The 19,986-nt window shown below is 45.5% G+C and overlaps 3 protein-coding genes across 8 annotated transcripts in view; 2 read left to right on the top strand and 1 right to left on the bottom strand.

Moving 5' to 3' along the window:
- The window catches only part of KIAA0319 (KIAA0319 ortholog), a 52,313-nt gene extending 45,916 nt beyond the window's left edge, over positions 1 to 6,397 (top strand). The window contains exon 20 of the mRNA XM_022562203.3: positions 1,989 to 6,397. Within this exon, the coding sequence (XP_022417911.3) occupies positions 1,989 to 2,167 (179 nt within the window). The 3' untranslated portion in view covers positions 2,168 to 6,397. The remainder of the gene's footprint in view (positions 1 to 1,988) is intronic.
- Positions 6,398 to 6,411: 14 nt separating this feature from the next.
- ALDH5A1 (aldehyde dehydrogenase 5 family member A1) overlaps positions 6,412 to 19,986 on the bottom strand; it is a 33,034-nt gene continuing 19,459 nt past the window's right edge. For 5 of the 6 annotated variants that reach the window (XM_089918413.1, XM_022562338.3, XM_089918409.1 and 2 more), the window contains 3 exons: positions 17,202 to 17,371; positions 14,490 to 14,548; positions 8,879 to 12,283 (listed from right to left, as the gene is read on the bottom strand). In XM_089918413.1, coding sequence (XP_089774539.1) covers positions 12,078 to 12,283; positions 14,490 to 14,548; positions 17,202 to 17,371 — 435 coding nt within the window. In that variant the 3' untranslated portion in view covers positions 8,879 to 12,077. Of the gene's footprint in view, positions 7,641 to 8,878; positions 12,284 to 14,489; positions 14,549 to 17,201; positions 17,372 to 19,986 lie in introns of those variants that run through there. The other variant, XM_089918408.1, reaches the window with a different exon arrangement.
- GPLD1 (glycosylphosphatidylinositol specific phospholipase D1) overlaps positions 8,879 to 19,986 on the top strand; it is an 85,853-nt gene continuing 74,745 nt past the window's right edge. Inside the window, exon 1 of the mRNA XM_089918415.1 lies at positions 8,879 to 10,960. The gene's annotated coding sequence lies outside the window, so the exon portion shown is untranslated. The remainder of the gene's footprint in view (positions 10,961 to 19,986) is intronic.

The following is a 19,986-nucleotide window of genomic DNA, read 5'->3' as shown; positions in this document are numbered from 1 at the left end:
ATTAACTCTTGGAGACTAAAGGAACCTTCTCTGGCCCCCTGAGGCTGCTTAGCACTGATTCTGTGGACTTGTCATAATTCTGGATTGATGACTAAATTGATTCTTACAGAGGGCTGTAATCACTTTCGAAGTTGTGAGATGCAGAACGTTGTCCACGGCAAATGTCATGTATCTACCCATGTATCTGTCATGTATTTTTACCCATGTACATTTACCCAAGTAAATGTCATGTATCTGCACAGACCCTGAGTTAGGCCCTGGAGATGGGGAGGAGAATGAAGCATAGGGCCTGCCTTGGGGCACTCAGAGCCCAGAGGAGGATAATTACACCGGAGTCAGAGTCCTACAGAAGCCGGATGATGCCCTGTAGGAACATAGAGGCCAGAATGACTGAGCGTTTATGGAGAACGTGGTTCAGGTCTTTGGCAGGGGAAGCTTCTCAGGAAATCCACATAATAGCGTGCATTTATCAAGTGCTCACCATCTGTATTACATAACTAATATCAGAGGTGTTATAAAGAGACTTTGTACCTAAGAGCTCAAAGTGCTTTTGGGTGTATTGTCTCACCCACCTGCCTCCTAAAATACACTCCCCCTTCTGGCAGTCCTGTTTCTACTCACAGCCCCCCTGTGTTCCTCATTACCAGGCTCTAAAGTTCAGACACTGGTGCTTGGTCCAGGATGCCTTGTCCCCACTCCAGCCACTCCACCTTGCCTAATCTCTTGCCCTCTTTCCTCATCGTTCTCACCACCACCCTAGTTCAGACCCTTGTGATCTCACCTGTGGACTAATAGTAACAATAGTAATAGTTAGCAGGTACTTAATGTTTAATATGTAGGAGGTACAATTCTATGCACTTTACCACTGAATTCCAATCCTGCCAACAGCTCTATGATTATCCCCATTTTACAGAAAGGGAAACTGAGGCACAGAAAAGTTTAGCAACTTGCCCAAGTAACAGAGCTAGTAGGCGCCAAAGGCAGGCGGGACAGGCCGTCTGCTCTAGAGCCTGGGCTCCCTTCCTCCATGCTGCGCTGCTCCGTGTGTGTGGCTGGCTCTCCAGCTATTCCTCTCTCTTCCTTCTGTCCTGCCACTGGGTTTTAGTAATATCTTAAAACAACATTTTAATAGTGTCACTCCTTTGCTAGTAGGACAAAATCCAAGCTTCATGGCTTCCCTTGGATTCATGTGCTTTTCTATGAGATCCCAGCCTCTTTTTGTTTTTCTTTTTTTTTGCATTTCCTACGTGAATCATTTGCTCCAGACTGCTTTCTGCAAATATTTCTGGATGCCTCCGCATACTCCATGCTCCTCCACTGTCCTCCTGTCCAAACCCTTCACTCTCTTCAAATCCCATCCTGTGTGAACGATCCCTGAAGCTTCTAAGTGTGCACTTGTCTCTTCTTGATTCATGTAAAATTTATTTTTAAAACTTTCTTGCCTGTCATGAACCCTCATCTCGTCTTTGTCTTACATCCTTAGCTAGACACTATAAATTCTTTGAGAGCAGGGGTCACATACCTGTCCCTTCTCTTATTTTAACTCCCAGCAATCAAATATTCTACTGAAAATATTTGATGGGAACAAGTGGTAAAATCATAATGGTTTTCATTTATTGAGTGCTTACTAAGTGGTAAATGCTGGCAGGAGCTTTACATGCACGAGTTCACTTAACCCTCACCATAAACCCGTGGAATAGATGCCTTGTTATCTCCTAATTTAATAGATGAGGAGACTGAAAGCCCAGAGAGGTTAGGTACCTTGCCCAGGGTCACACAGCTGGTGAGTGACAAAGCTTGAGCTCAAGCTCAGCAGTGATTCCAAAGCCCCTGTTAATACTCACTAGGAAACCCCAACCGCCTGCTGCGTTGTGAGTGATCGTTTTGCATGTGCAGAGCGCATGACTCCGTGCATGGGACCAGAATGATGGGCAGCTGAGAGGGAAAGTGCCCTCCCCCCCAAGATGCACCTGTCCGCTTCTCCCTAGGTATTAAGCACCGAAGCACAGAACACAACTCCAGCTTGATGGTGTCTGAGTCTGAGTTTGACAGCGATCAGGACACAGTCTTCAGCCGAGACAGGATGGAGCGAGGGAATCCAAAGGTTTCCATGAATGGATCCATCAGAAACGGAGCTTCCTTCAGCTATTGCTCAAAGGACAGATAATGGAGCGGTTGTGAAATGGAAGGACGCCCACAGGAATCCTTTAATCCAGGACAGTCAATGGGAGTTAAAAACTAAACTAACTCTTGTTAGAATAGCGTGTTCCCATCCTTTCACACTGGGCTGGAGGTGTGTCCCCATATTTTAAAAGACCCGTCTTCTGGGGTTTTTGAGACACAAACCAAAACAAAAACATTGCTCTTTTAACTGAGATGCTTGTTAACGGGAATAAAGGTTGGGTAAGGGGCTAAGGTATACACTTAAAAGAGTTTTGTGTTTTCGTAGCTGGCACAGTGTTTTGTTCCTATGTTAAGAGAAAGATTAACCTGTTTCTATCTGCAGACCCTTGCAGAAGATGAGTTCAGCATGGTGTAAAGAGGGCCAATTTCTCTTAGGAGCTGTGATTGCCTTTAAAGACGACTTTCCAAGCGTGGTTTCTGTCGTAGGACCCTTGGAGTCTGAGGGCTGTGTGTCTATATATATATATTTATATATATATATATAAAAGATACTTTATCTGAGGAATGGGTTGTCCTCTGTCCAGCAAGTTTTCTGTGCTGAAGAGACACCCATACAGAGCCCAGCTCTCCTGTTTTCACTCTTTCGCTATGCCAACCGCCATTTCCGTGCTCTCTCTACAGAGCAGCTTCTTGGAAGTTCGAGAACTAAATAAGAATGTATTCTGAGGACTGGAGGCAACAGAGAGGGAGGTGGGGTTTGCTGACTTGTAGGTTGAAGGTTGAAGGTAGCATTTTAGCATGTTTCACCTTTTCTTTCTCTGAGAAAAACAAGCCACACTGAGGCCTCTCTCAGTCCCAGTTTACATGAAACACAAGAAAAGTGATTATTAATTCCTTAGACATTTATTGAGTATGTGCTATAGGCCATGCATTTGGACCTCTATCAGTAGGAATAAAGACTCAGCAACTTGGTAATATATACAGGCGGGCCTCCGTGTCCATGGATGCAGGACCCGTAGGGATGTGGGCCCCATGGATGCAGATGTGGGAGGGTGGGGGAGGGCCGACTGTGTTCCCAAACTCTGAAATACAATCAGTCTTAATGAGGATGGTGTGCTTATGATACTCGGCCCCTACAGGTACTTTCCCTAATAACTTGACACAGATATCCACTTCATATGTTTAAAAATATATTAAACCATTTTCTACTAAATATCTTATTTTAAATATATGAAAAAAACATTAAAGCATCCCCAACCCCAGAGCAGCACCCCAGAGCAAGGACTTGGAGTTAATTGTAGCCTGACACGTTGGTTAGCTGATTGTTCCCCATCCGCCCATGGCCCTGAGGCTGGGGGCCTGGGTGGTGCCCGTGGCATTCGTTGTGGAGAGATTAGAATGAGAGGTGGGGCCCGTCACAGACAAGCGTGACCACACCTAAGCAATATTCTGTTGCACAAGCCTCTGTCACACGAGGGGAAAACTAGGATTGCTTTGCTATGACTAAGTGGAGAAGAAACGTGATTAAACTGTCAGGTTGAAATCATCAGGACAGGACAATAGAGAAAACAGTTCCCATGGGCCTTGGAAAAAATTAAGCTTTCCGGTGCTTTTGCTCCTGCTGCTAATATTCATCCTCATGAGACCATCTTATTTTTAATTATTCTGCTTTACAAGGAGTGGCAAAAAAAAAAGTAAAAAGCACAGGAGGGTGATTTTATTTTTAAAATAATTTCTCTGCTTATGTCTACACTTTCTGTATATCCAGCCAGTTCAATACTATCGATGGTGTTAGAAGGAAAATGTGATGCTTTTTACATGAACATTTAGCTTCATACACTTAAAATCTGCCCTACCCAGTGGCCAGGGTTACATTATTTTTGTGCACAACTGGAAATTTCTGGCACAGAGGATGGCAGCCTAAATATGAGGTCAGTAGAGCACAGTGATGGAGAAGAGAGTGATCATCTGTGAAGTGCTATGTACATAATACACGTATTTTACATACTCCATTGACCCTTACGGTCATCCTGGAAAAGTAGATATTCTTCTCATGTTGCACATAATGAAGGCCCAGAGAGTTTAAGTAACTTGCTCAAGGTCACGGCCAATTAGTGGTGGATCTAGGAATTGAATGCAAATTTTGTAAGCTGCAAAGTCCATGCTTTCCACCCTCCTCCCCTACACAAAGAACTGCCACCTCCAACTGTTGGAGGGCAAATTCTGGTGGACCTTTTGGACCACTTGGAAGTTCTGTTCCTAGGACCAAGAAAGACAAAGGGAGAGAAGCCTGCCTCATCTCTTCTGTTGGATCACCCCCAGGGCCACCCCTCCAGGTCACTCCTCCTTTTCTGTCTCCAGCCCCGCTGGTCTGATCTTTCCATCACAGATGGATCTTGAATCTATGGTGGAGCAGAAATAAAGACCACACCAGTGATCAGAAAGTGGGTCCTCTCTTGTTATCGGAGGAGCAGAGCATGAGGTGGAATGGCAGCCAACATTCTTCTCTCGTGCACTTTGCATTAAGGGCCTTGGGAAGATGAATCTCACTAGCAGCTCAGGATAGATGAGAAAAGCAGGGCCCAAGAATGTGGGAGAGGGCATTGGTAGGGCTCACAGGCTGACAAGATTCTTAGCTGCTTTGGCTGAAGTCTTGGTTTTATTTTTTTAATGTTATCTTTTTCTCATGTATTGACAACGTATCATTTCCGATATAACACTATTAAACATATATGCTAATCTGAATAAAGGTGTCTGTAGTCTCTGTAATGCCTCCTTGTTGTTGAGGAGGATGGGAATACTTATTCTTTCTGCTTCTGTGTGGAGGGATTTCCCTGGAGTAGGAGGCAGCAGGCTGGCCCACGACCTGTTTTTGTGCAGCTGGTGAGCTAAGAATGGTTTTTACATTTTCAAGTGGTTGAAAAAAATATCATATTCTGGGACACGTGAAACTCACATGGAATTCAGATGTCAGTGTCCATAAATAAAGTCTTACTGGAACACAGGCACACTCATTCATTCCTTTGTGCTACAACAGTAGAGGTGAGTAGTTTCAACAGAGACTGGGTCTCAAGCCTAAAATATCTACTATCTGAACCCTTACAGAAAAAATTTGCTGGAGCCTAGAGTAGCACCCCCGGCTCCCTCTTGCCCGTGGGGGACAGGATTTGGGGAGGCACTGAGGGTGCTCAGTGCTGCCTGTCTTCTCTCCCCTGCTTAGATTCGGCCGCCTGCCGGCTGCCGAAAGAGTGCATTCCCCTGGTTTCTCTGACATTAATGGGTAGTCTGCCCTCTGCTGGAAAAGGCCTTCAGTTGGGGGAGGTGCAAATTAGATTAAGGTGTGTGTGTGCTTAAACTACATCCCCTAATCTAGTTTCCATCATCCGTGTGACTCTTGCATGGAAAAACTGGTGAAACTGGTATAAAGATCGTATGAACGGTATGTATTTCCTGGTTTTGATATTGTGTTAGTTATGTAAGATGTTAAGCTCTGGGGGAAGCTAGGTGAAGGGTACACGGGAATCTATTACTTTTGCCACTTCCTGTGAACTTATAATTACACTGTGCCCTCTGTATCCGCAGATGCAGAACCGCAGATCCGAAGGCCCGACTGTACAGTGCTATTTTACATCAGGGACTTGAGCATGGGTGGATTTTGGGATCCATGGGGGTACTGGAACCAATCTCCCACGGATACTGAGGGACGACTGTATTTAAAAATAAAAAGTCAAAAGATTTTGAGGGGAAACATACAGATTCATGATTAATCGCGAAACACTAGAAGCGTTTCCATTAGTCGGGAACAAGTTTTTAAAAAAGGCAAAACCATCATTTCTCCTACTAAGTGGTCCATAGAGCCTCCCTTTTTGAGATGAGCTTAGGGAACAGCCAAGCGTCCTTTATTTGAAGCCTACATGGTGAGAGTTACTACCTCTGTTCTCCCGAAGATGAGCCCAGAGCTTCAGTGCTGAGTCTTACCACAACAGGAAAAAGCACAGAGCCTTATGTAATCTGACAGAACGTCTGAAACAACGTCCTTGTCCACTAAACCACCGGGACAGTGGTGTTGCCTGTGGTCTAAATTGTGGCTACTCCTTCCTGGTTAGCTGATGAAATGGATGGATTATAGGTAAATTTACAGACCACCAATTTCCAAATCCATTTCCACTCATTTATAAATAGCGCACAAATAGAATATCCCTGTAGCCTTTCAACACTCAGACCATGCAGGACCTGTTCTTTTTCCAGACAGGTTTCCCACACATAAATGAAAACCACACTAATTTGCTTTTTAAATTTGTTGCAAGGTAAATCAGAGATAAAGCAGCTGTAACAGGTGAATATTTCCTGTTAGAAATAGTAGGAAGATGAAAATACACTTGCTTCTAAGCAGACGCCTAGGCCAAGCATTGAACAAACCCACAAATTGAGAGTATAAAAAATGAACAGAAACTTCAAGTAAATAGAGTCGGGCGACCAGAAGGGGGAGCTCTCACACCCTGTGATGATAGTAAAGCCCAACAGGAAGAAGGAAGACTTCTCTTTCCTGGTAAGGACTCAGCCAATGAAAAGTCATGAAGTTTTTCATTATGACCCTCCCAACTTCCTTTTCCTCCCGATAAAAGTTCTTCCGTTGCTGGGCAGGGGCCTGCAAGCGGCTCGCTATGGCTGCGGGCGCTGTGTTGCAATTCTCTGCCGATACCAAATAAACCCATCTTTGCTGGAGAAATATCTGGGAGTCTATTTGTTTCAGGTCAACAAGAGGTAAGTGGATCGTTTCTCCTGGTAACAAAGTAATTTTAAAAATCAAAAGCAGGTTAAGAGAAATGCATGCAATAAATGGAATGACAAAGGGAGATGTGTATTCTTTCTTCCAAAGAAAACCTTACCTTTGTTCAAGGCCTACTGCTACAATTTGGATTCAATGAGGCCACGTGAAATTTCTTAGAATATAAATGAACACTGGATGAAAATATAAGATATGCTGTTTAAATAATTAACAGTGATTATATCTGAATGGCAGGGTTTCAGAAATGTCTTCCTCATACATTTCTGTATCCAAAAAACCCAACCTTTGAAAAAAGTACATAATGGATAACAGTGGCACACGTAGACGAGTGAAGCTGGTGTATTTGAGAAAGCTGGAGGCTACTCCTTTCTTAGGCAACCACACCTGCAAACCAGGTAAATTCTCAATTTAGTTCAGCAAACATTTAATGAGCGCGAACCATACGACAGGCCTGTTACCAAGTCTAAGCTTGTGCTGCTCACTGCACAACAGGCCAATAATCAAGAGACAAGGAATAACGACTTTATTCGTAAAGCCAGCAAACGGAGAAGAACATGCCCCAAAGAACCATCTTGCCTGAGTTAGAATGCAGGCTTCTTTTCTACTAAAAGGGGAGGGAGTAAAGTCAAACATTTCCTGGTTCGGCTCGGCCTCCGGAGGGGATATGTTAATTTCTTCCTCCTTGCAGTCATTCACAGGTGGGCCTGGTCAGGATGTTTCCTGTGAGCTAAACAAAGGTATTTTAGCTTAATGCTCATTACCTGGGAAGCACGGTTCCCAGAGATGGGCTGTTATGTGTAGTTTAAGCTTATAGGCAACATCCCTTTAGTGATTAACTTGTAATAGAATGTAAAATGTTTTTCCCTGTTACAGGCTGTCCTGTAGGAAGGTGCTAGGGTACCAAATTTCACAGGCAGGTTCCCTGCCCAAGAGATTCACACACTAGTCAAGGGAGCACCATTTATACATGTAGGAGAGGAAAAATAATTTTCCCTCCAACTTTCTGAGTTCTTGGCTGAGACCACTGCAATGAAAGATTAACAAGAGAAAGAGAAACAGAAGTTTATTAACATGTATATCTCATGTAAACATGGGACACAGGGAGAAATGAGTAACTCGAAGAGGTGGCTTAAAACTTCAGCTGACAGAGCATTTCAACAAAGAACAATAAATCTCTGGAGAAATGACAGGACGGAGGAAAGCAGCTGTAGGCTTTCAAGGGCAGAGATAAAAGCTAATTAGTAAAATTTGTTATTTAGATTCCAGGCTGATTGGGCCTGAAGTCCTCTCTGGGAATTAACCTTTGTCCTTCCCTCCTGATGTGGGGAGGGGAGCAACTTTATAAATCTGTATCCTGCTTTTAGGCAAATGGAGGGGGAAGGGAAGAGAGAGGGCTTTTCTTGTATCTGCTTCTTAATTGCCTTCAGCTCACAAAAAACCTATGCCAAAGTGGCATCTTTTGGGCTGGCATGTCCTGAACTCCTACAGTCAAATTTTGGGGTGGCATACATATCCAAACTGGTCTAATAATCTCCAAAGTAAACTCAAATGATGAACTGGCAAGAAAAAAACCCACAAACCAGAAACCTTGACATAAAAAGAGGAAATTCTGTTAATTCAACCTTTATTAGTTACACACGTACAACTCTGCTGACAAGACATTGACACACACACACAATTATCAAAAACTGGAAAAATGAATTATGTGCACGTTTAAAAAACAAAATATTTCCACACTTCCAACTACATTTATTCCCAAGTTTTATCCCATAAAATACAGCACAAAAAAAATCACAGCATAAATATCATTCAAGTAAAATGCTGTCTACTATAGCTGCTCGTGAACAGTTAAAACCCTGGGCTCCAGCCTTCCGAGAAGGCAGTCGTGTGGCACAGTTTAAAGTTAATGACACAAGTTTACAATAAAATAGAGTTATTTGCATTGTGCTTCTGATCTTTACTTTCACTGAGTCTTTACATAAAAATAAAGGTAGATGAACCAGCGCTTGACATAAAATTGTATTTAAAAGCTACTCAAATGGATAAAGATAATAGGTACAGAGGAGCTTTTTAAATGAGAATCCCTGCATAGCTGGGGAAAGTAAATTGAGAAGTGTTTTTTTTCAAGGCCAATAGACTCCCATTCTCTGGGTAATTTCATATGAGTTATGTGATAATTGCTGGGAAGTTCTCGGTGAGAATTCACTGGAGCAAGGCCCAGAAAAGTATTTTTTACACAGTAGGTGTTCAATAAAATGATATAATGCCTCACAAACGGGGGAAGGTCAATATCTCCCTCTTGGTTTAGATCAGGGGTTGGCAAATTATTTCTGTAAAAAGCCAAAGAGTAAATACTTTAGGCTTTGTGGGCAATACTGTCTGTGCTGCAGATACTCAACTTTGCCAAGAAAGTAGCCATAGATCATATGGTAAATGAATGGATGTCGCTGGGTTCCAGTAAAATTTTATTTCTGGACACTGAAGTCTGAATTTCACAAAATTTTCACGTGTCATGAAATACCATTCTTTTGATTTTTTTTCCCCAACCACTCCTTTGGGAATATAAAAACCATACTTAGCTCTGGGTTGTACAAAAGCAGACAGCAGGCCAGATTTGGGCTGTGAGCCAACCCCTGGTTTAATGGTCCTTTTCTATTTCATATTATAACATACATTAAAAAAAAATCCATCACATATGGTTACCTTATTGAAAAACAGCCCCCAAAATGTTCATTTAAAAATACTTCTGTTTTCCCCACAACCCAGAACAATTTTACTAACAGTAAGCTATTTCCTTTTCAAATTATTTTAATTCCAGAATTAATCAAAGATATTGGAATGAGTGTCTGGCCCTCAATTTATGTACCTGGTGAGCCAAATATACTAGAAAACTCAAAATCTGCCACCCAGCCAAGACATTCACTGATTTACAAAGTTACAAATGTATTTGAATGTATTCCTCCAAACATTTCAAGCACCAGTATTCCAGACTTCTAAAAACTAGTGTTAGAGCATTTTTATTGTTAATAGCAAACAGATGGACTCACCTAAATATTAAGTAATTAGGGTGTTACATAAAACAACCCTAAAACTAAAAAGTAGAAATTCACTGTCAATATGATGCGTACGTGATTCTGGACAGGGTCTGAGCAATGCATGTTACCAGGAGGTGGATTTCAGCTCATTCCTTATTGGGCCTTAGGGGAGATGGCAGATGTAACCCAGGGCAAACACAAGGCAGCTCCAGGACTAGCCATGGTACTTTTTTTTTTTTTTTTTTCGGTACGCGGGCCTCTCACTGCCGCGGCCTCTCCCGTTGCAGAGCACAGGCTCCGGACGCGCAGGCTCGGCGGCCATGGCCCATGGGCCCAGCCGCTCCGCGGCACGCGGGATCCTCCCGGACCGGGGCACGAACTCATGTCCCCTGAATCGGCAGGCGGACTCCCAACCACTGCGCCACCAGGGAAGCCCTAGCCATGGTACTTTTGTGCACAGGGACATCTCAGACCTTTAGCTATTCAGCTCCCCATGGCTCAGTGAGGGACGCTACATGCCAGCTGGGTCCAGGAGTGACTGCCTCTAGCACTACTTTCATTCATGTTTTCCTTCTGCTCCCCAGAATATCCACAGAATGTCAGTGAAGTGTGCACACAGAGAGAGTGGAAAAGGAGGTGCTTCATCCTTGTCTGTTCCACCAGGAATAGCTTTTATTCCTTTTCCTTGTATATCAGGACAGACGGAGACATGATACAGAAAAGCCTAGTGTGTTTTTAATCAGAGTTTTCAGAGTGACAGGAAACAGTGGTCATAGGGTTTTTTTGTTTTTGTTTTAAATGATGAACTATAAAAACTTATTGGATAAAAGGTGCCTGAAGGGCAAAACCTCATGCCTCTTCCAATTGGCAATTATGGAAATTCTTTTTCCTTTTGGGATTATTGTCGTGAAAGTGCTTTTGCTCTTTTGCAGGTGAAGGAGCAGCTCTTCATAAGAACAGAAATAGCAGGCTGCAGGTGACAAGCCCTCACTCAGGCTCAGGTGCTGGGCAGGTGGGTACCAACCTCCGCTCACCTTGGCAAAGCCACTGCCGGACACCCAAGCGGGGCTGGGACGTGCTGCTCATAATAATGACGACTCCTGCACTTACACTGAATTTTTACTTTTTGGCAAACACTTTCACTTTCTCTGAGGCTCACAATAGCCCATGGAGCTAAATAAGGCATGTATAGAATCTCCACTCTCCTGAGGGATGCGGGGGTGGGGGAGGGGCGGGGAGGGGTTGAATGGAACATGGGGACAAAGCCAGGCCAGGCCATTACTTGTGGGCCATCCATCCCACCAAGCTGCTGTGCTTTATGCTTAGGCTCATTTCCTAACGGAAACAACATGACATGGAAAACAGCACAGAAATGAAAAAACCTTTAAACAGTTAATTTAGGACAATGGAGACTTCAATTTAAAAAATGGTCGAAAAAGGGAGAGGGGTTCCTTCATGTCTCAAAGAAACACAGGCAATTCCGTGCTATTTCTGAAGTCTTAAAAAATGAGTGGTTCAGCCTCTGCAGCAACACCCCAGGATACCCAGCAAGTGTCTTTAGTGCGCCCAGGCAGTGATCCAGCTGTGACCATGGGGCTGTGGGGGCCAGCTGGCCTCACGCTGCACTTTGCTCTGAGGCAGAGGGGGTCGTGGTGGGGTCCAGGGCTTCATTCTATAAACCCTACGCTGGTTCTCGGGGAGTCTGCGGCCTCAGGCGCATGGCATGTATTGGTCCCTAGTCAGGTAGGGGGAGGGGTAGGATTTGCATCTGTATAAGATTATGAGGATTGGATGAGCTTTAAAAAATTCTTAATTCAGGGCTTTCCTGGTGGCGCAGTGGTTGGGAGTCCGCCTGCATCGGCAGGGGACGCGGGTTCGTGCCCTGGTCTGGGAGGATCCCACGTGCCGCGGAGCGGCTGGGCCCGTGAGCCATGGCCGCCGGGCCTGCGTGTCCGGAGCCCGTGCTCCGCAACGGGAGAGGCCGCAGCAGTGGGAAGCCCACGTACTGCAAAAAAAAAAATAATAATTCCTAATTCAGATACCCTATGGGCTTATTTAGAATAATGGATGGCATGTCCCCATACATGTGGCGAAGCTTCCTTTCTTATTTTTTAAAGAACTAAGGAATCCTATAAGCCTCCAAAGCACACGTACTTGAGCTCCAGGTACTCGTCAATGCCATACTTGGAGCCCTCTCGCCCAAGGCCAGACTGCTTCACCCCACCGAAAGGGCACTCCACGGAGGAGATCAGTCCTTCGTTAACGCCAACCATGCCGACTTCTAGCCGCTCCGCCACCCTCCAGATCTGGGCTGGGTCTTGAGAGTAAAAATAACCTGTCATGGGGATAAAGGACATGGATGTAGAATAGTCATTAAAGCCAACGGTCCCCAACCTTTTTGGCACTGGGGACTGGTTTCAAGGAAGACAATTTCTCCATGGACAGCAGGGGCAGACGGTTCATGCAATAATGCGAGCGGTGGGGGGTGACGGGAACCGGCAGATGAAGCTCCCCTCGCTCGCCCGCCACTCACCACCTGCTGTGTGGCCCAGTTCCTAATGGGCCACGGACCGGTACCGGTCTGTGGCCCTGGGGGTTGGGGACCCCTGATTAAAGACATCATGTCCACAGCTGAGGATGCCATGGATGACCATCTGCCTAGTCATGCGGGCCTGGAACCCTCCCTGCTCCCATGTGGAGCCCCGAGTTGGTCCTGTGCACATCTTCATCTCAAAACCTTTGGAAATCATCTTTCTGCTTCTATTCCACTCTCGCTAGCGCTCTCACCGACTCCTATCAGGACTGTAACAATAATGAACGCAGCTCCTGTGGCCTCCTGTTCAGTGCATCCTGCACACGTCAGTTAGATTATCCACATAATTTTTTTTTTTTTTTTTTTTTTGCGGTATGCGGGCCTCTCACTGCTGTGGCCTCTGCCGTTGCAGAGCACAGGCTCTGGACGCACAGGCTCAGCGGCCATGGCTCACCGGGCTTAGTTGCTCCGCAGCATGTGGGATCTTCCCGGACCGGGGCACGAACCCGTGTCCCCTGCATCGGCAGGCAGACTCTCAATCACTGTGCCACCAGGGAAGCCCCCACATGATATTTTTAATCCCAAACTTTCCAGTGACTCCTTGTTACCTATAAATAAGGTTGAATTTCTGGTGGGTATTTTGAACTCTCCCTAACGTGGTTTCAGTCAACATTTTCAGCTTTATCTTCCATTATTCCAGGCACCAACCATTGTCACCAAACTTGTCCACCCAATACTCTTTGTCCTATCTTCCTTCACTTCTTAACACCCTTGGTCCCCCTCTGCCTAGAATCTCTCTCCTCCGATCTCTGCACAACCAGAATCCTGCCCATCTTTGATGACCTGGTTCGGAGTGTGGCTTCCTCCATCCATCCCATCGAGAAGGGACGAAAGGAATACCAAACTCAGCGTTACGGAGGCACTTGTGAACACCTTACTCCAGCGTTAGGCTCTTTGAGTAGGGGCAGACTCAGTCTCAGCAGCAGAGTAAGGGACCCTACGGTGTGCACAGCCTTCCTCTGGTTATCAACAGTTCTCTTCCACCCAGAGGGGAAGCTCCAATAGAGCACAGCTGTATCTTGTATCTTTGTCAGCACTTCATTCACTCTGGTTGCTAAATACAGATTGGTTGAGTGCATTTTTTTTTAATGCCTTATTTTTTTTATAAAGTCATTTATTTTTTAATTTATTTTTGGCTGTGTTGGGTCTTCATTGCTGCACATGGGCTTTCTCTAGTTGTGGCAAGCGGGGGCTACTCTTCGTTGCAGTGCGTGGGCTTCTCATTGCAGTGGCTTCTGTTGCGGAGCGTGGGCTCTAGGTGAGTGGGCTTCAGTAGCTGTGGCACGTGGGCTCAGCAGTTGTGGCTCGTGGGCTCAGTAGTTGTGGCGCACAGGCTTAGTTGCTCTGCAGCATGTGGGATCTTCCCGGACTAGGGCTCGTACCCGTGTCCCCTGCATTGGCAGGCAGACTCAACCAGTGCGCCACCAGGGAAGCCCTTGTTGAGTGCATTTATGCACATATAATTTTGTCAGGGTCATAGGGTACATTCTGTGGCCACCTTGTCCATGTCCAAACTGAAAGAACGGCAGCTACTCTGTGAGGCTGCCTCTGCCTGTGCTGCCTTCGCTTCCTTCATCGCCCCTGATGCTCTCTGTGAGGTCGGGCGCTGTCTCTTTTGTTCAGACTTCCAGGAGCCACACAAAATGGGAGGAAAACCCCTTGGAATTTCCAGGCATCGAGCCTCTGGGAACATTATCCACCTGAAACACAGCACTGCTTCTTCTCCCACGACCATACCCAGCTCCAACCGGGGAGCCTCCATCCTGCATCTGGGAATGAGGCAGAAGAACACGGACTTACACAGGCCCACCCCCGCCCCTGGGAAAGCAGTGAAACACATGCTCCAATGAAGTTGCCTTCTCAAAACCCAGGGTGACGTTTAAAAGGCCACCCTGGCATCAGCTGGAGAAGTGATTATGACAGCTACCGAGCGAGGACGGACGCCTACCTGCCAGCCCGACGTCGGCCACGTTAGCGATCGCCACCGCCTCCTCCTCTGTATCAAACCTGCCAAAGTCAAGATGGGTCATCAGCAAAATCCCTAAGGGGAGAGTGAGGAAAACCAGCTGATTTCCTCCCGATTTGTTTCCCAAATAAGGGCGAGGGGTTAATCAGAGCTTTGCAGAGAGTACAGAGGAAAACACCATCACTCGCTGCAACCGTGCAGAGTTCAGGGCTAGCGAGCTCGGATCAACACCAGTTCATCTCCTCTAGAAGATTGGGAGACACACAGGGAACTGTGGAGTATTCAAGATGTCGAACAAAACGCCTTAAGAAAAGGATTACAGCTCTTGCTACCTACTAAGAAGAATAATATGTACCGATCGGACTTCCCTGGTGGCCCAGTGGTTGGGACTCCACGCTTTCACTGCTGTGGCCCCCGGTTCAATCCCTGGTTGGGGAACTGGGATCCCACAAGCCACAAGGCGAGGCCGAAAAAAAAAAAAAATGTACCGACCATAACAACTACTTTAGAAGCAGCCATAATGTAGGAGAAGGAAAACATCCAGAGGCCACTGGGGCCCAGGGCTCTAGTGTCGGCCCCACCACTTATGCTCTGAACAGTGTGACGGTGCTGGGGGTCTGTTCCCCTTGGAAATGAGACTGCTAGCATGGAAGCCTTATGCAGTCTCTTCCAGCTTTATCATCGTTATTTCTGGAACAACATTTCAGAGGCCTTTTTCTGTTGCCCCAGAACTGTAACTGGGGGCAAAACATTGTCCACATCCCAGATCCTCAATTCAGAGGTCCAGCAGCAGTGGCAGCCGGCCAGCCAGCCCTCTGAAGGCACCGGGCAGAGCTGGCGGACCCCAGTCAATGCAAGAGGACGACTGGGAGAGAAGAGAGCGCTCTGGGGGAGGGCAGGTCAAGGAGGGTGACCCCAAGAGAATTATTTCTTCCAAGGATGACCAGCTGTGTCTCCCAGGGCTTGGCTCTCCACCTGTAGAGAGCAAGCCATTCTATCTGCCAGAGAACAGAAAACAGGGCATCACCCATGTCCTCACTGGCCACCTGTGCCTTGAAAATGCAGTCATCAGGACTTCCCTGGTGGCACAGTGGATAAGACTCTGAGCTCCCAATGCAGGGGGCCTGGGTTCGAGCCCTGGTCAGGGAACAAGATCCCATATGCATGCCGCAACTAAGGAGCCTGCCTGCTGCAACTAAGGAGCCCACGTGCCGCAACTAAGGAGCCCTGGAGCCACTAAGACCCAGTGCAACCAAATAAATAAATAAAAAGAAAATGCAGTCATCACATCATCAGTTGTGACATCCTTGAGGATTTTCACCTTTCTGTGCTAACATGGGTGGTGCTCCCACCGCCCTGTGTCCCAGAAGAAGTGTGAGACTAGAGACCCCTAGTAACAACTGTGTCCCCCTCCCTGACCTAATGCTTTATTTACACAACAACACCCATAATGATATCAGGCAATGTGCTAAGTGCTTTACATACATTATGTCATTTAAACCTTAAAACTGTCCTGTGAGGCAGGTACTAGTTTTTATTCCTTTTCCCATCAAGGACCCTGAGGCTCAGAGAAGTTAACTTGTTCAAGGGGACACAGGTATGAAGTAGCAAAGCCTGAATCTACACCCAACTCAACTCCAGAGCCTGCATTCCTAACCACTGCATCCTTTTGGAAAATGTCAAGTTCATACTCCAGATAAAAAAAATTTTATTAAAACAAAGAAGATGAAAGTTCTCCAAGTGGTTCATTTCCCCAATGTCAGATTAATCTATAATTTTTTATTTTATTTTATTTATTTTTTTTTTTTGTGGTACGTGGGCCTCTCACTGTTGTGGCCTCTCCCATTGTGGAGCACAGGCTCCGGATGCACAGGCTCAGCGGCCATGGCTCATGGGCCCAGCCGCTCCATGGCATGTGGGATCTTCCCAGACCGGGGCACGAACCCGTGTCCCCTGCATCGGCAGGCGGACTCTCAACCACTGCGCCACCAGGGAAGCCCTAATCTATAAATTTCATTAGCAGTAGAAGAGAGAGAAATATTTGGAGAAATAATGACCAAGAATTTCCCAGGACTAAACAAACACTTTAGACATTAAAAAAGACATTGGACCTCTGACTGAAAAAGCTCACAGTGTGCCATACCCAAGCTACCATGGTAAAATTTAAGAACGTCAGAGGCCGTGAGGAATTTTAAAAGTCTCTAAAGAGAAAAAGCATATCCCTTCACAGGAGTAAGAACCAGGTATCAGCTTTCTCAGTGACAACCCTGGAAGTAAGTAGACCAAGGTGTGACATCTTCAAAGTGTTGAAGCTAGAATTTTATGCAGGTAAATTATTATTTACTTGTGACTGTGAGATAAAAGGTCACATAAGAACACACAGTTCATTTCCCACAGACACCCTTGAAAGAACTCTTAAAGTATGTACTTCATTACAAAGAAAAATTAGTTCAGCAGAAAGCAAGAGAGCAAAGTAGAGAATTTGGTAAATTTTGTGGTCTAAAGAGGCAATAATAGAAATAAAATTTTTTAAATGTTACATTGAACTTAGTGCTTCCACTGATACAACCCTGCTCTCTACTTCAGCCCATCCCCCACCCAGGCCTCAAACGACACACGAACTGGATTTCTCTCCGGGTTTCCTTTTCCTTTCCTATCCTTTCTCCTGTCTTCCGACCCACTGGATGACCTTACTTGATAACGGGTGCCACGGGCCCAAAAGTCTCTTCCTGAGAGCAGAGCATGTCTCGGGTGACGTTGCTGAGCAGGGTGGGCTGGAAGAAATTTTTTCCAACTTGATGTCGCTTCCCACCTGTCACAACAGTGGCCCCTTTGGAAATGGCATCACTCACATGTTTCTCTACCTGTGTGAAGAGAAAAAGAAGAGCCCTTGAGAAAGGTGGTCGAGGATACTTGGGAAACGTTTAAACTGCAGAAAACTGTAACTGGGTTTCTTTCTTTTTCAAAAAAACTGTAACTGGGTTTCTTTCTTTTTCAAATAGATTAATGTACCCTGGTCCCTTCTGGGTAGAAAGAACCAAATGCACAGAGATACAGAGGCAAGAGGGCACATGGTGTGTACCATGCTGTCTCCTCCCACCTCTGTGATTTTCTCGCTGTTTGCTCTTACAGTTTGTCTAACGGTCTAATACACATATGCCCATGTCTTTGCAGGCCTGATGCTCAGCTGTCTTCCTGGGATTTGTTCTCATCTCCTTCCTGGGTTAGTTCCAGGCTCTTGGATCCCATGTTGTTCTCCTCCCTGGATTTCACTTTCATTTTGTTCTAATACATTCTCGAGTAGTTGTTTCAAAAAAGGTGCACTGAAAATGGTTTACCTTCAGAGTTTTCTGACACTGCATGTCTGGTGTTTTACCTTGCATTGGTTGGTGATGGAATTTGGACCCAAAGTAATTTTCCTTCAGAACGTTGAGTGCAGGTTCGATCCCTGATCAGGGAACTTAGATCCCACATGCCAGCAGAGTAGCCAAAAAAAAAAAAAAGTCCTCACTCCTTTGTGGGTTTGTGGTAGCTTTTCCCGCCTCTGGAAGCTTCTTGAATATTCTGGTATGTTCCTAACATTCTAAAATTTTAATGAAACATATCTGGGTTTTTCTTTTTATTATTCTACTTGGCAATTGACGAAGTCTTTCAACTTTGAAGAATTGTTATTTTCCCGTAGCTCTGAGAAGTTTTCCTCTAGTATTTGATAATCCTATTTCTTCCATCTCAAGCCTTTCTTTCTAGAGTTCCTATTACTAAAATGGATACACCCGTCACCTCAGATCGATTTCTTTGTGCATTCCTGCCATATTTTTGCTTTAAATTCTAAGAGCTCTCTTCGATTTTGTCTTCCATCTTCATTACTGAGTTTTAAAAAGATTTTGACCCCCATGTTTTCAATTTCTAAAAACATTCTTTCTAGGAGTTCCCTGGTGGCCTAGTGGTTAGGATTCCAGGCCTTCACTGCTGTGGCCCAGGTTCAATCCCTGGTCAGAGAACTGAGATCCCACAAGCTGCACGGCACAGCCAAATAAATAAATAAAAACATTCTTTCTTGTTCTCATTGCTTCATTTTCATAGAACCTGCTTCTGTTTTATAGATGTACTATCTTCTCAGAACTCTTGGAGAATACTACTAGATTCCTGGAAAAAATCCTGTCTGTTCACAGTGTCATCTGCTTTCTTGAGGGTCAACTGTTCTGTTTGCTCTTCTTGACCCTCCTCTGATGTGCTGTGGGTTTTCCTCTAGGGCTGTCAAGATTCTTGGTTGTTCATCTTTCTAATGAAGGATGGGGTTGGTTAATTTCAACGGGTGACATGGGTGACCTCTGCTGTTTCCAGTCTCTTCCCCGAATGAGAGGGACAGCGCCAAGCTTGGGTTTATCTCACTCGGCAGGCTTCACTTTAGGGGTGGCCCCACCCGAGCAAAGGGCAAAGGCAGGGGAGCTCCTCTCTGGCGTGCCTACCCTCACTCTTCACGCTGTACTCCTCGTAGGCTGGCTGCTCTATTTCTTCAGAGGCATTTTCCTGCCCAGAGCAAATGCCTCTGTTACGTTGTATGTGTTGGTGGTGGGTGGAGGGAAATGACCCAGAAAACTGTGCAGAAGTAGAACCAATTAGCACTATTTCTCCCCTCCTCCCACTGCTACCCTCGACCCCAGCCATTTCTAGAAAAGCTCCATCCTAGAAATGACACCCATTTCCTCTGCAGGCTTCCCCTGGGCCTGCCTCATCTGCTTTGACTTTTCTATTAACACGACCCCTGCTACCTTCCAGAAGTTCATCACAATCCATGGTCCACTGGAGTCTCCCCCTGCCTCCCATTCTCAGCGGAATATGCTGTAGGATTTCAGAAGAGAGAAATAGAGCCTTGGGCACAGTCTGCCATCGAGATTCACCCTTTTGAGATCCTCACCCCTTCTAATGCTCTCATAGTTCACTGTCCGCAACAAATCCCCATTAGCTTCCTTTCTATGATTTATATCTCTAAAAATACCTCTATTTAACATACTTAACAAGGCCCCATTCTATTTGACCTCAAATAAAATATGCTCTGTCCTCCTCTTGTCACATTAAAAGTGATGTGCACTTTTTTCCCCCAGGTATTTACCCTGTGACTGTATGTACACTAAAGCCAGCACAATGGATTGTTTTCAGACAAGATGTTTTCTACTAAACTCTCAGAGGGAAAAAAACAAAAACAAACCCTTCAACTGTAGTTGCTTGAGGTCCTAGGAAACAGCGTCCTCTAGAGAGCAATGTCTATACAATCACTTTGGCAAGAATAACAACAAAATCTCCAGACAGGTTTCCCAGTCTGCAAACTAGCAATAACTGGGGCACTAAATGCCTAGGCCCTACTCCAGACAAATTCACCCCCAATCTCCTCAAGTAGGACCGAGGCATCTGTAGTTGTTAAAGGTACTGGGTGGGTTAAGAACCACCCCTCTGGGACTTGAACCATAGCTGGAACAGA

The sequence above is a fragment of the Delphinapterus leucas genome, chromosome 10, assembly GCF_059928025.1.
Source record: "Delphinapterus leucas isolate spDelLeu-1000000601 "Yukka" chromosome 10, BTC_Dleu_Yukka2, whole genome shotgun sequence".
Lineage (NCBI taxonomy): Eukaryota > Metazoa > Chordata > Mammalia > Artiodactyla > Monodontidae > Delphinapterus > Delphinapterus leucas.
The sequence above is the reverse complement of the archived record's forward strand: the minus strand, read 5'-3'. Positions and strand labels throughout refer to the sequence as shown.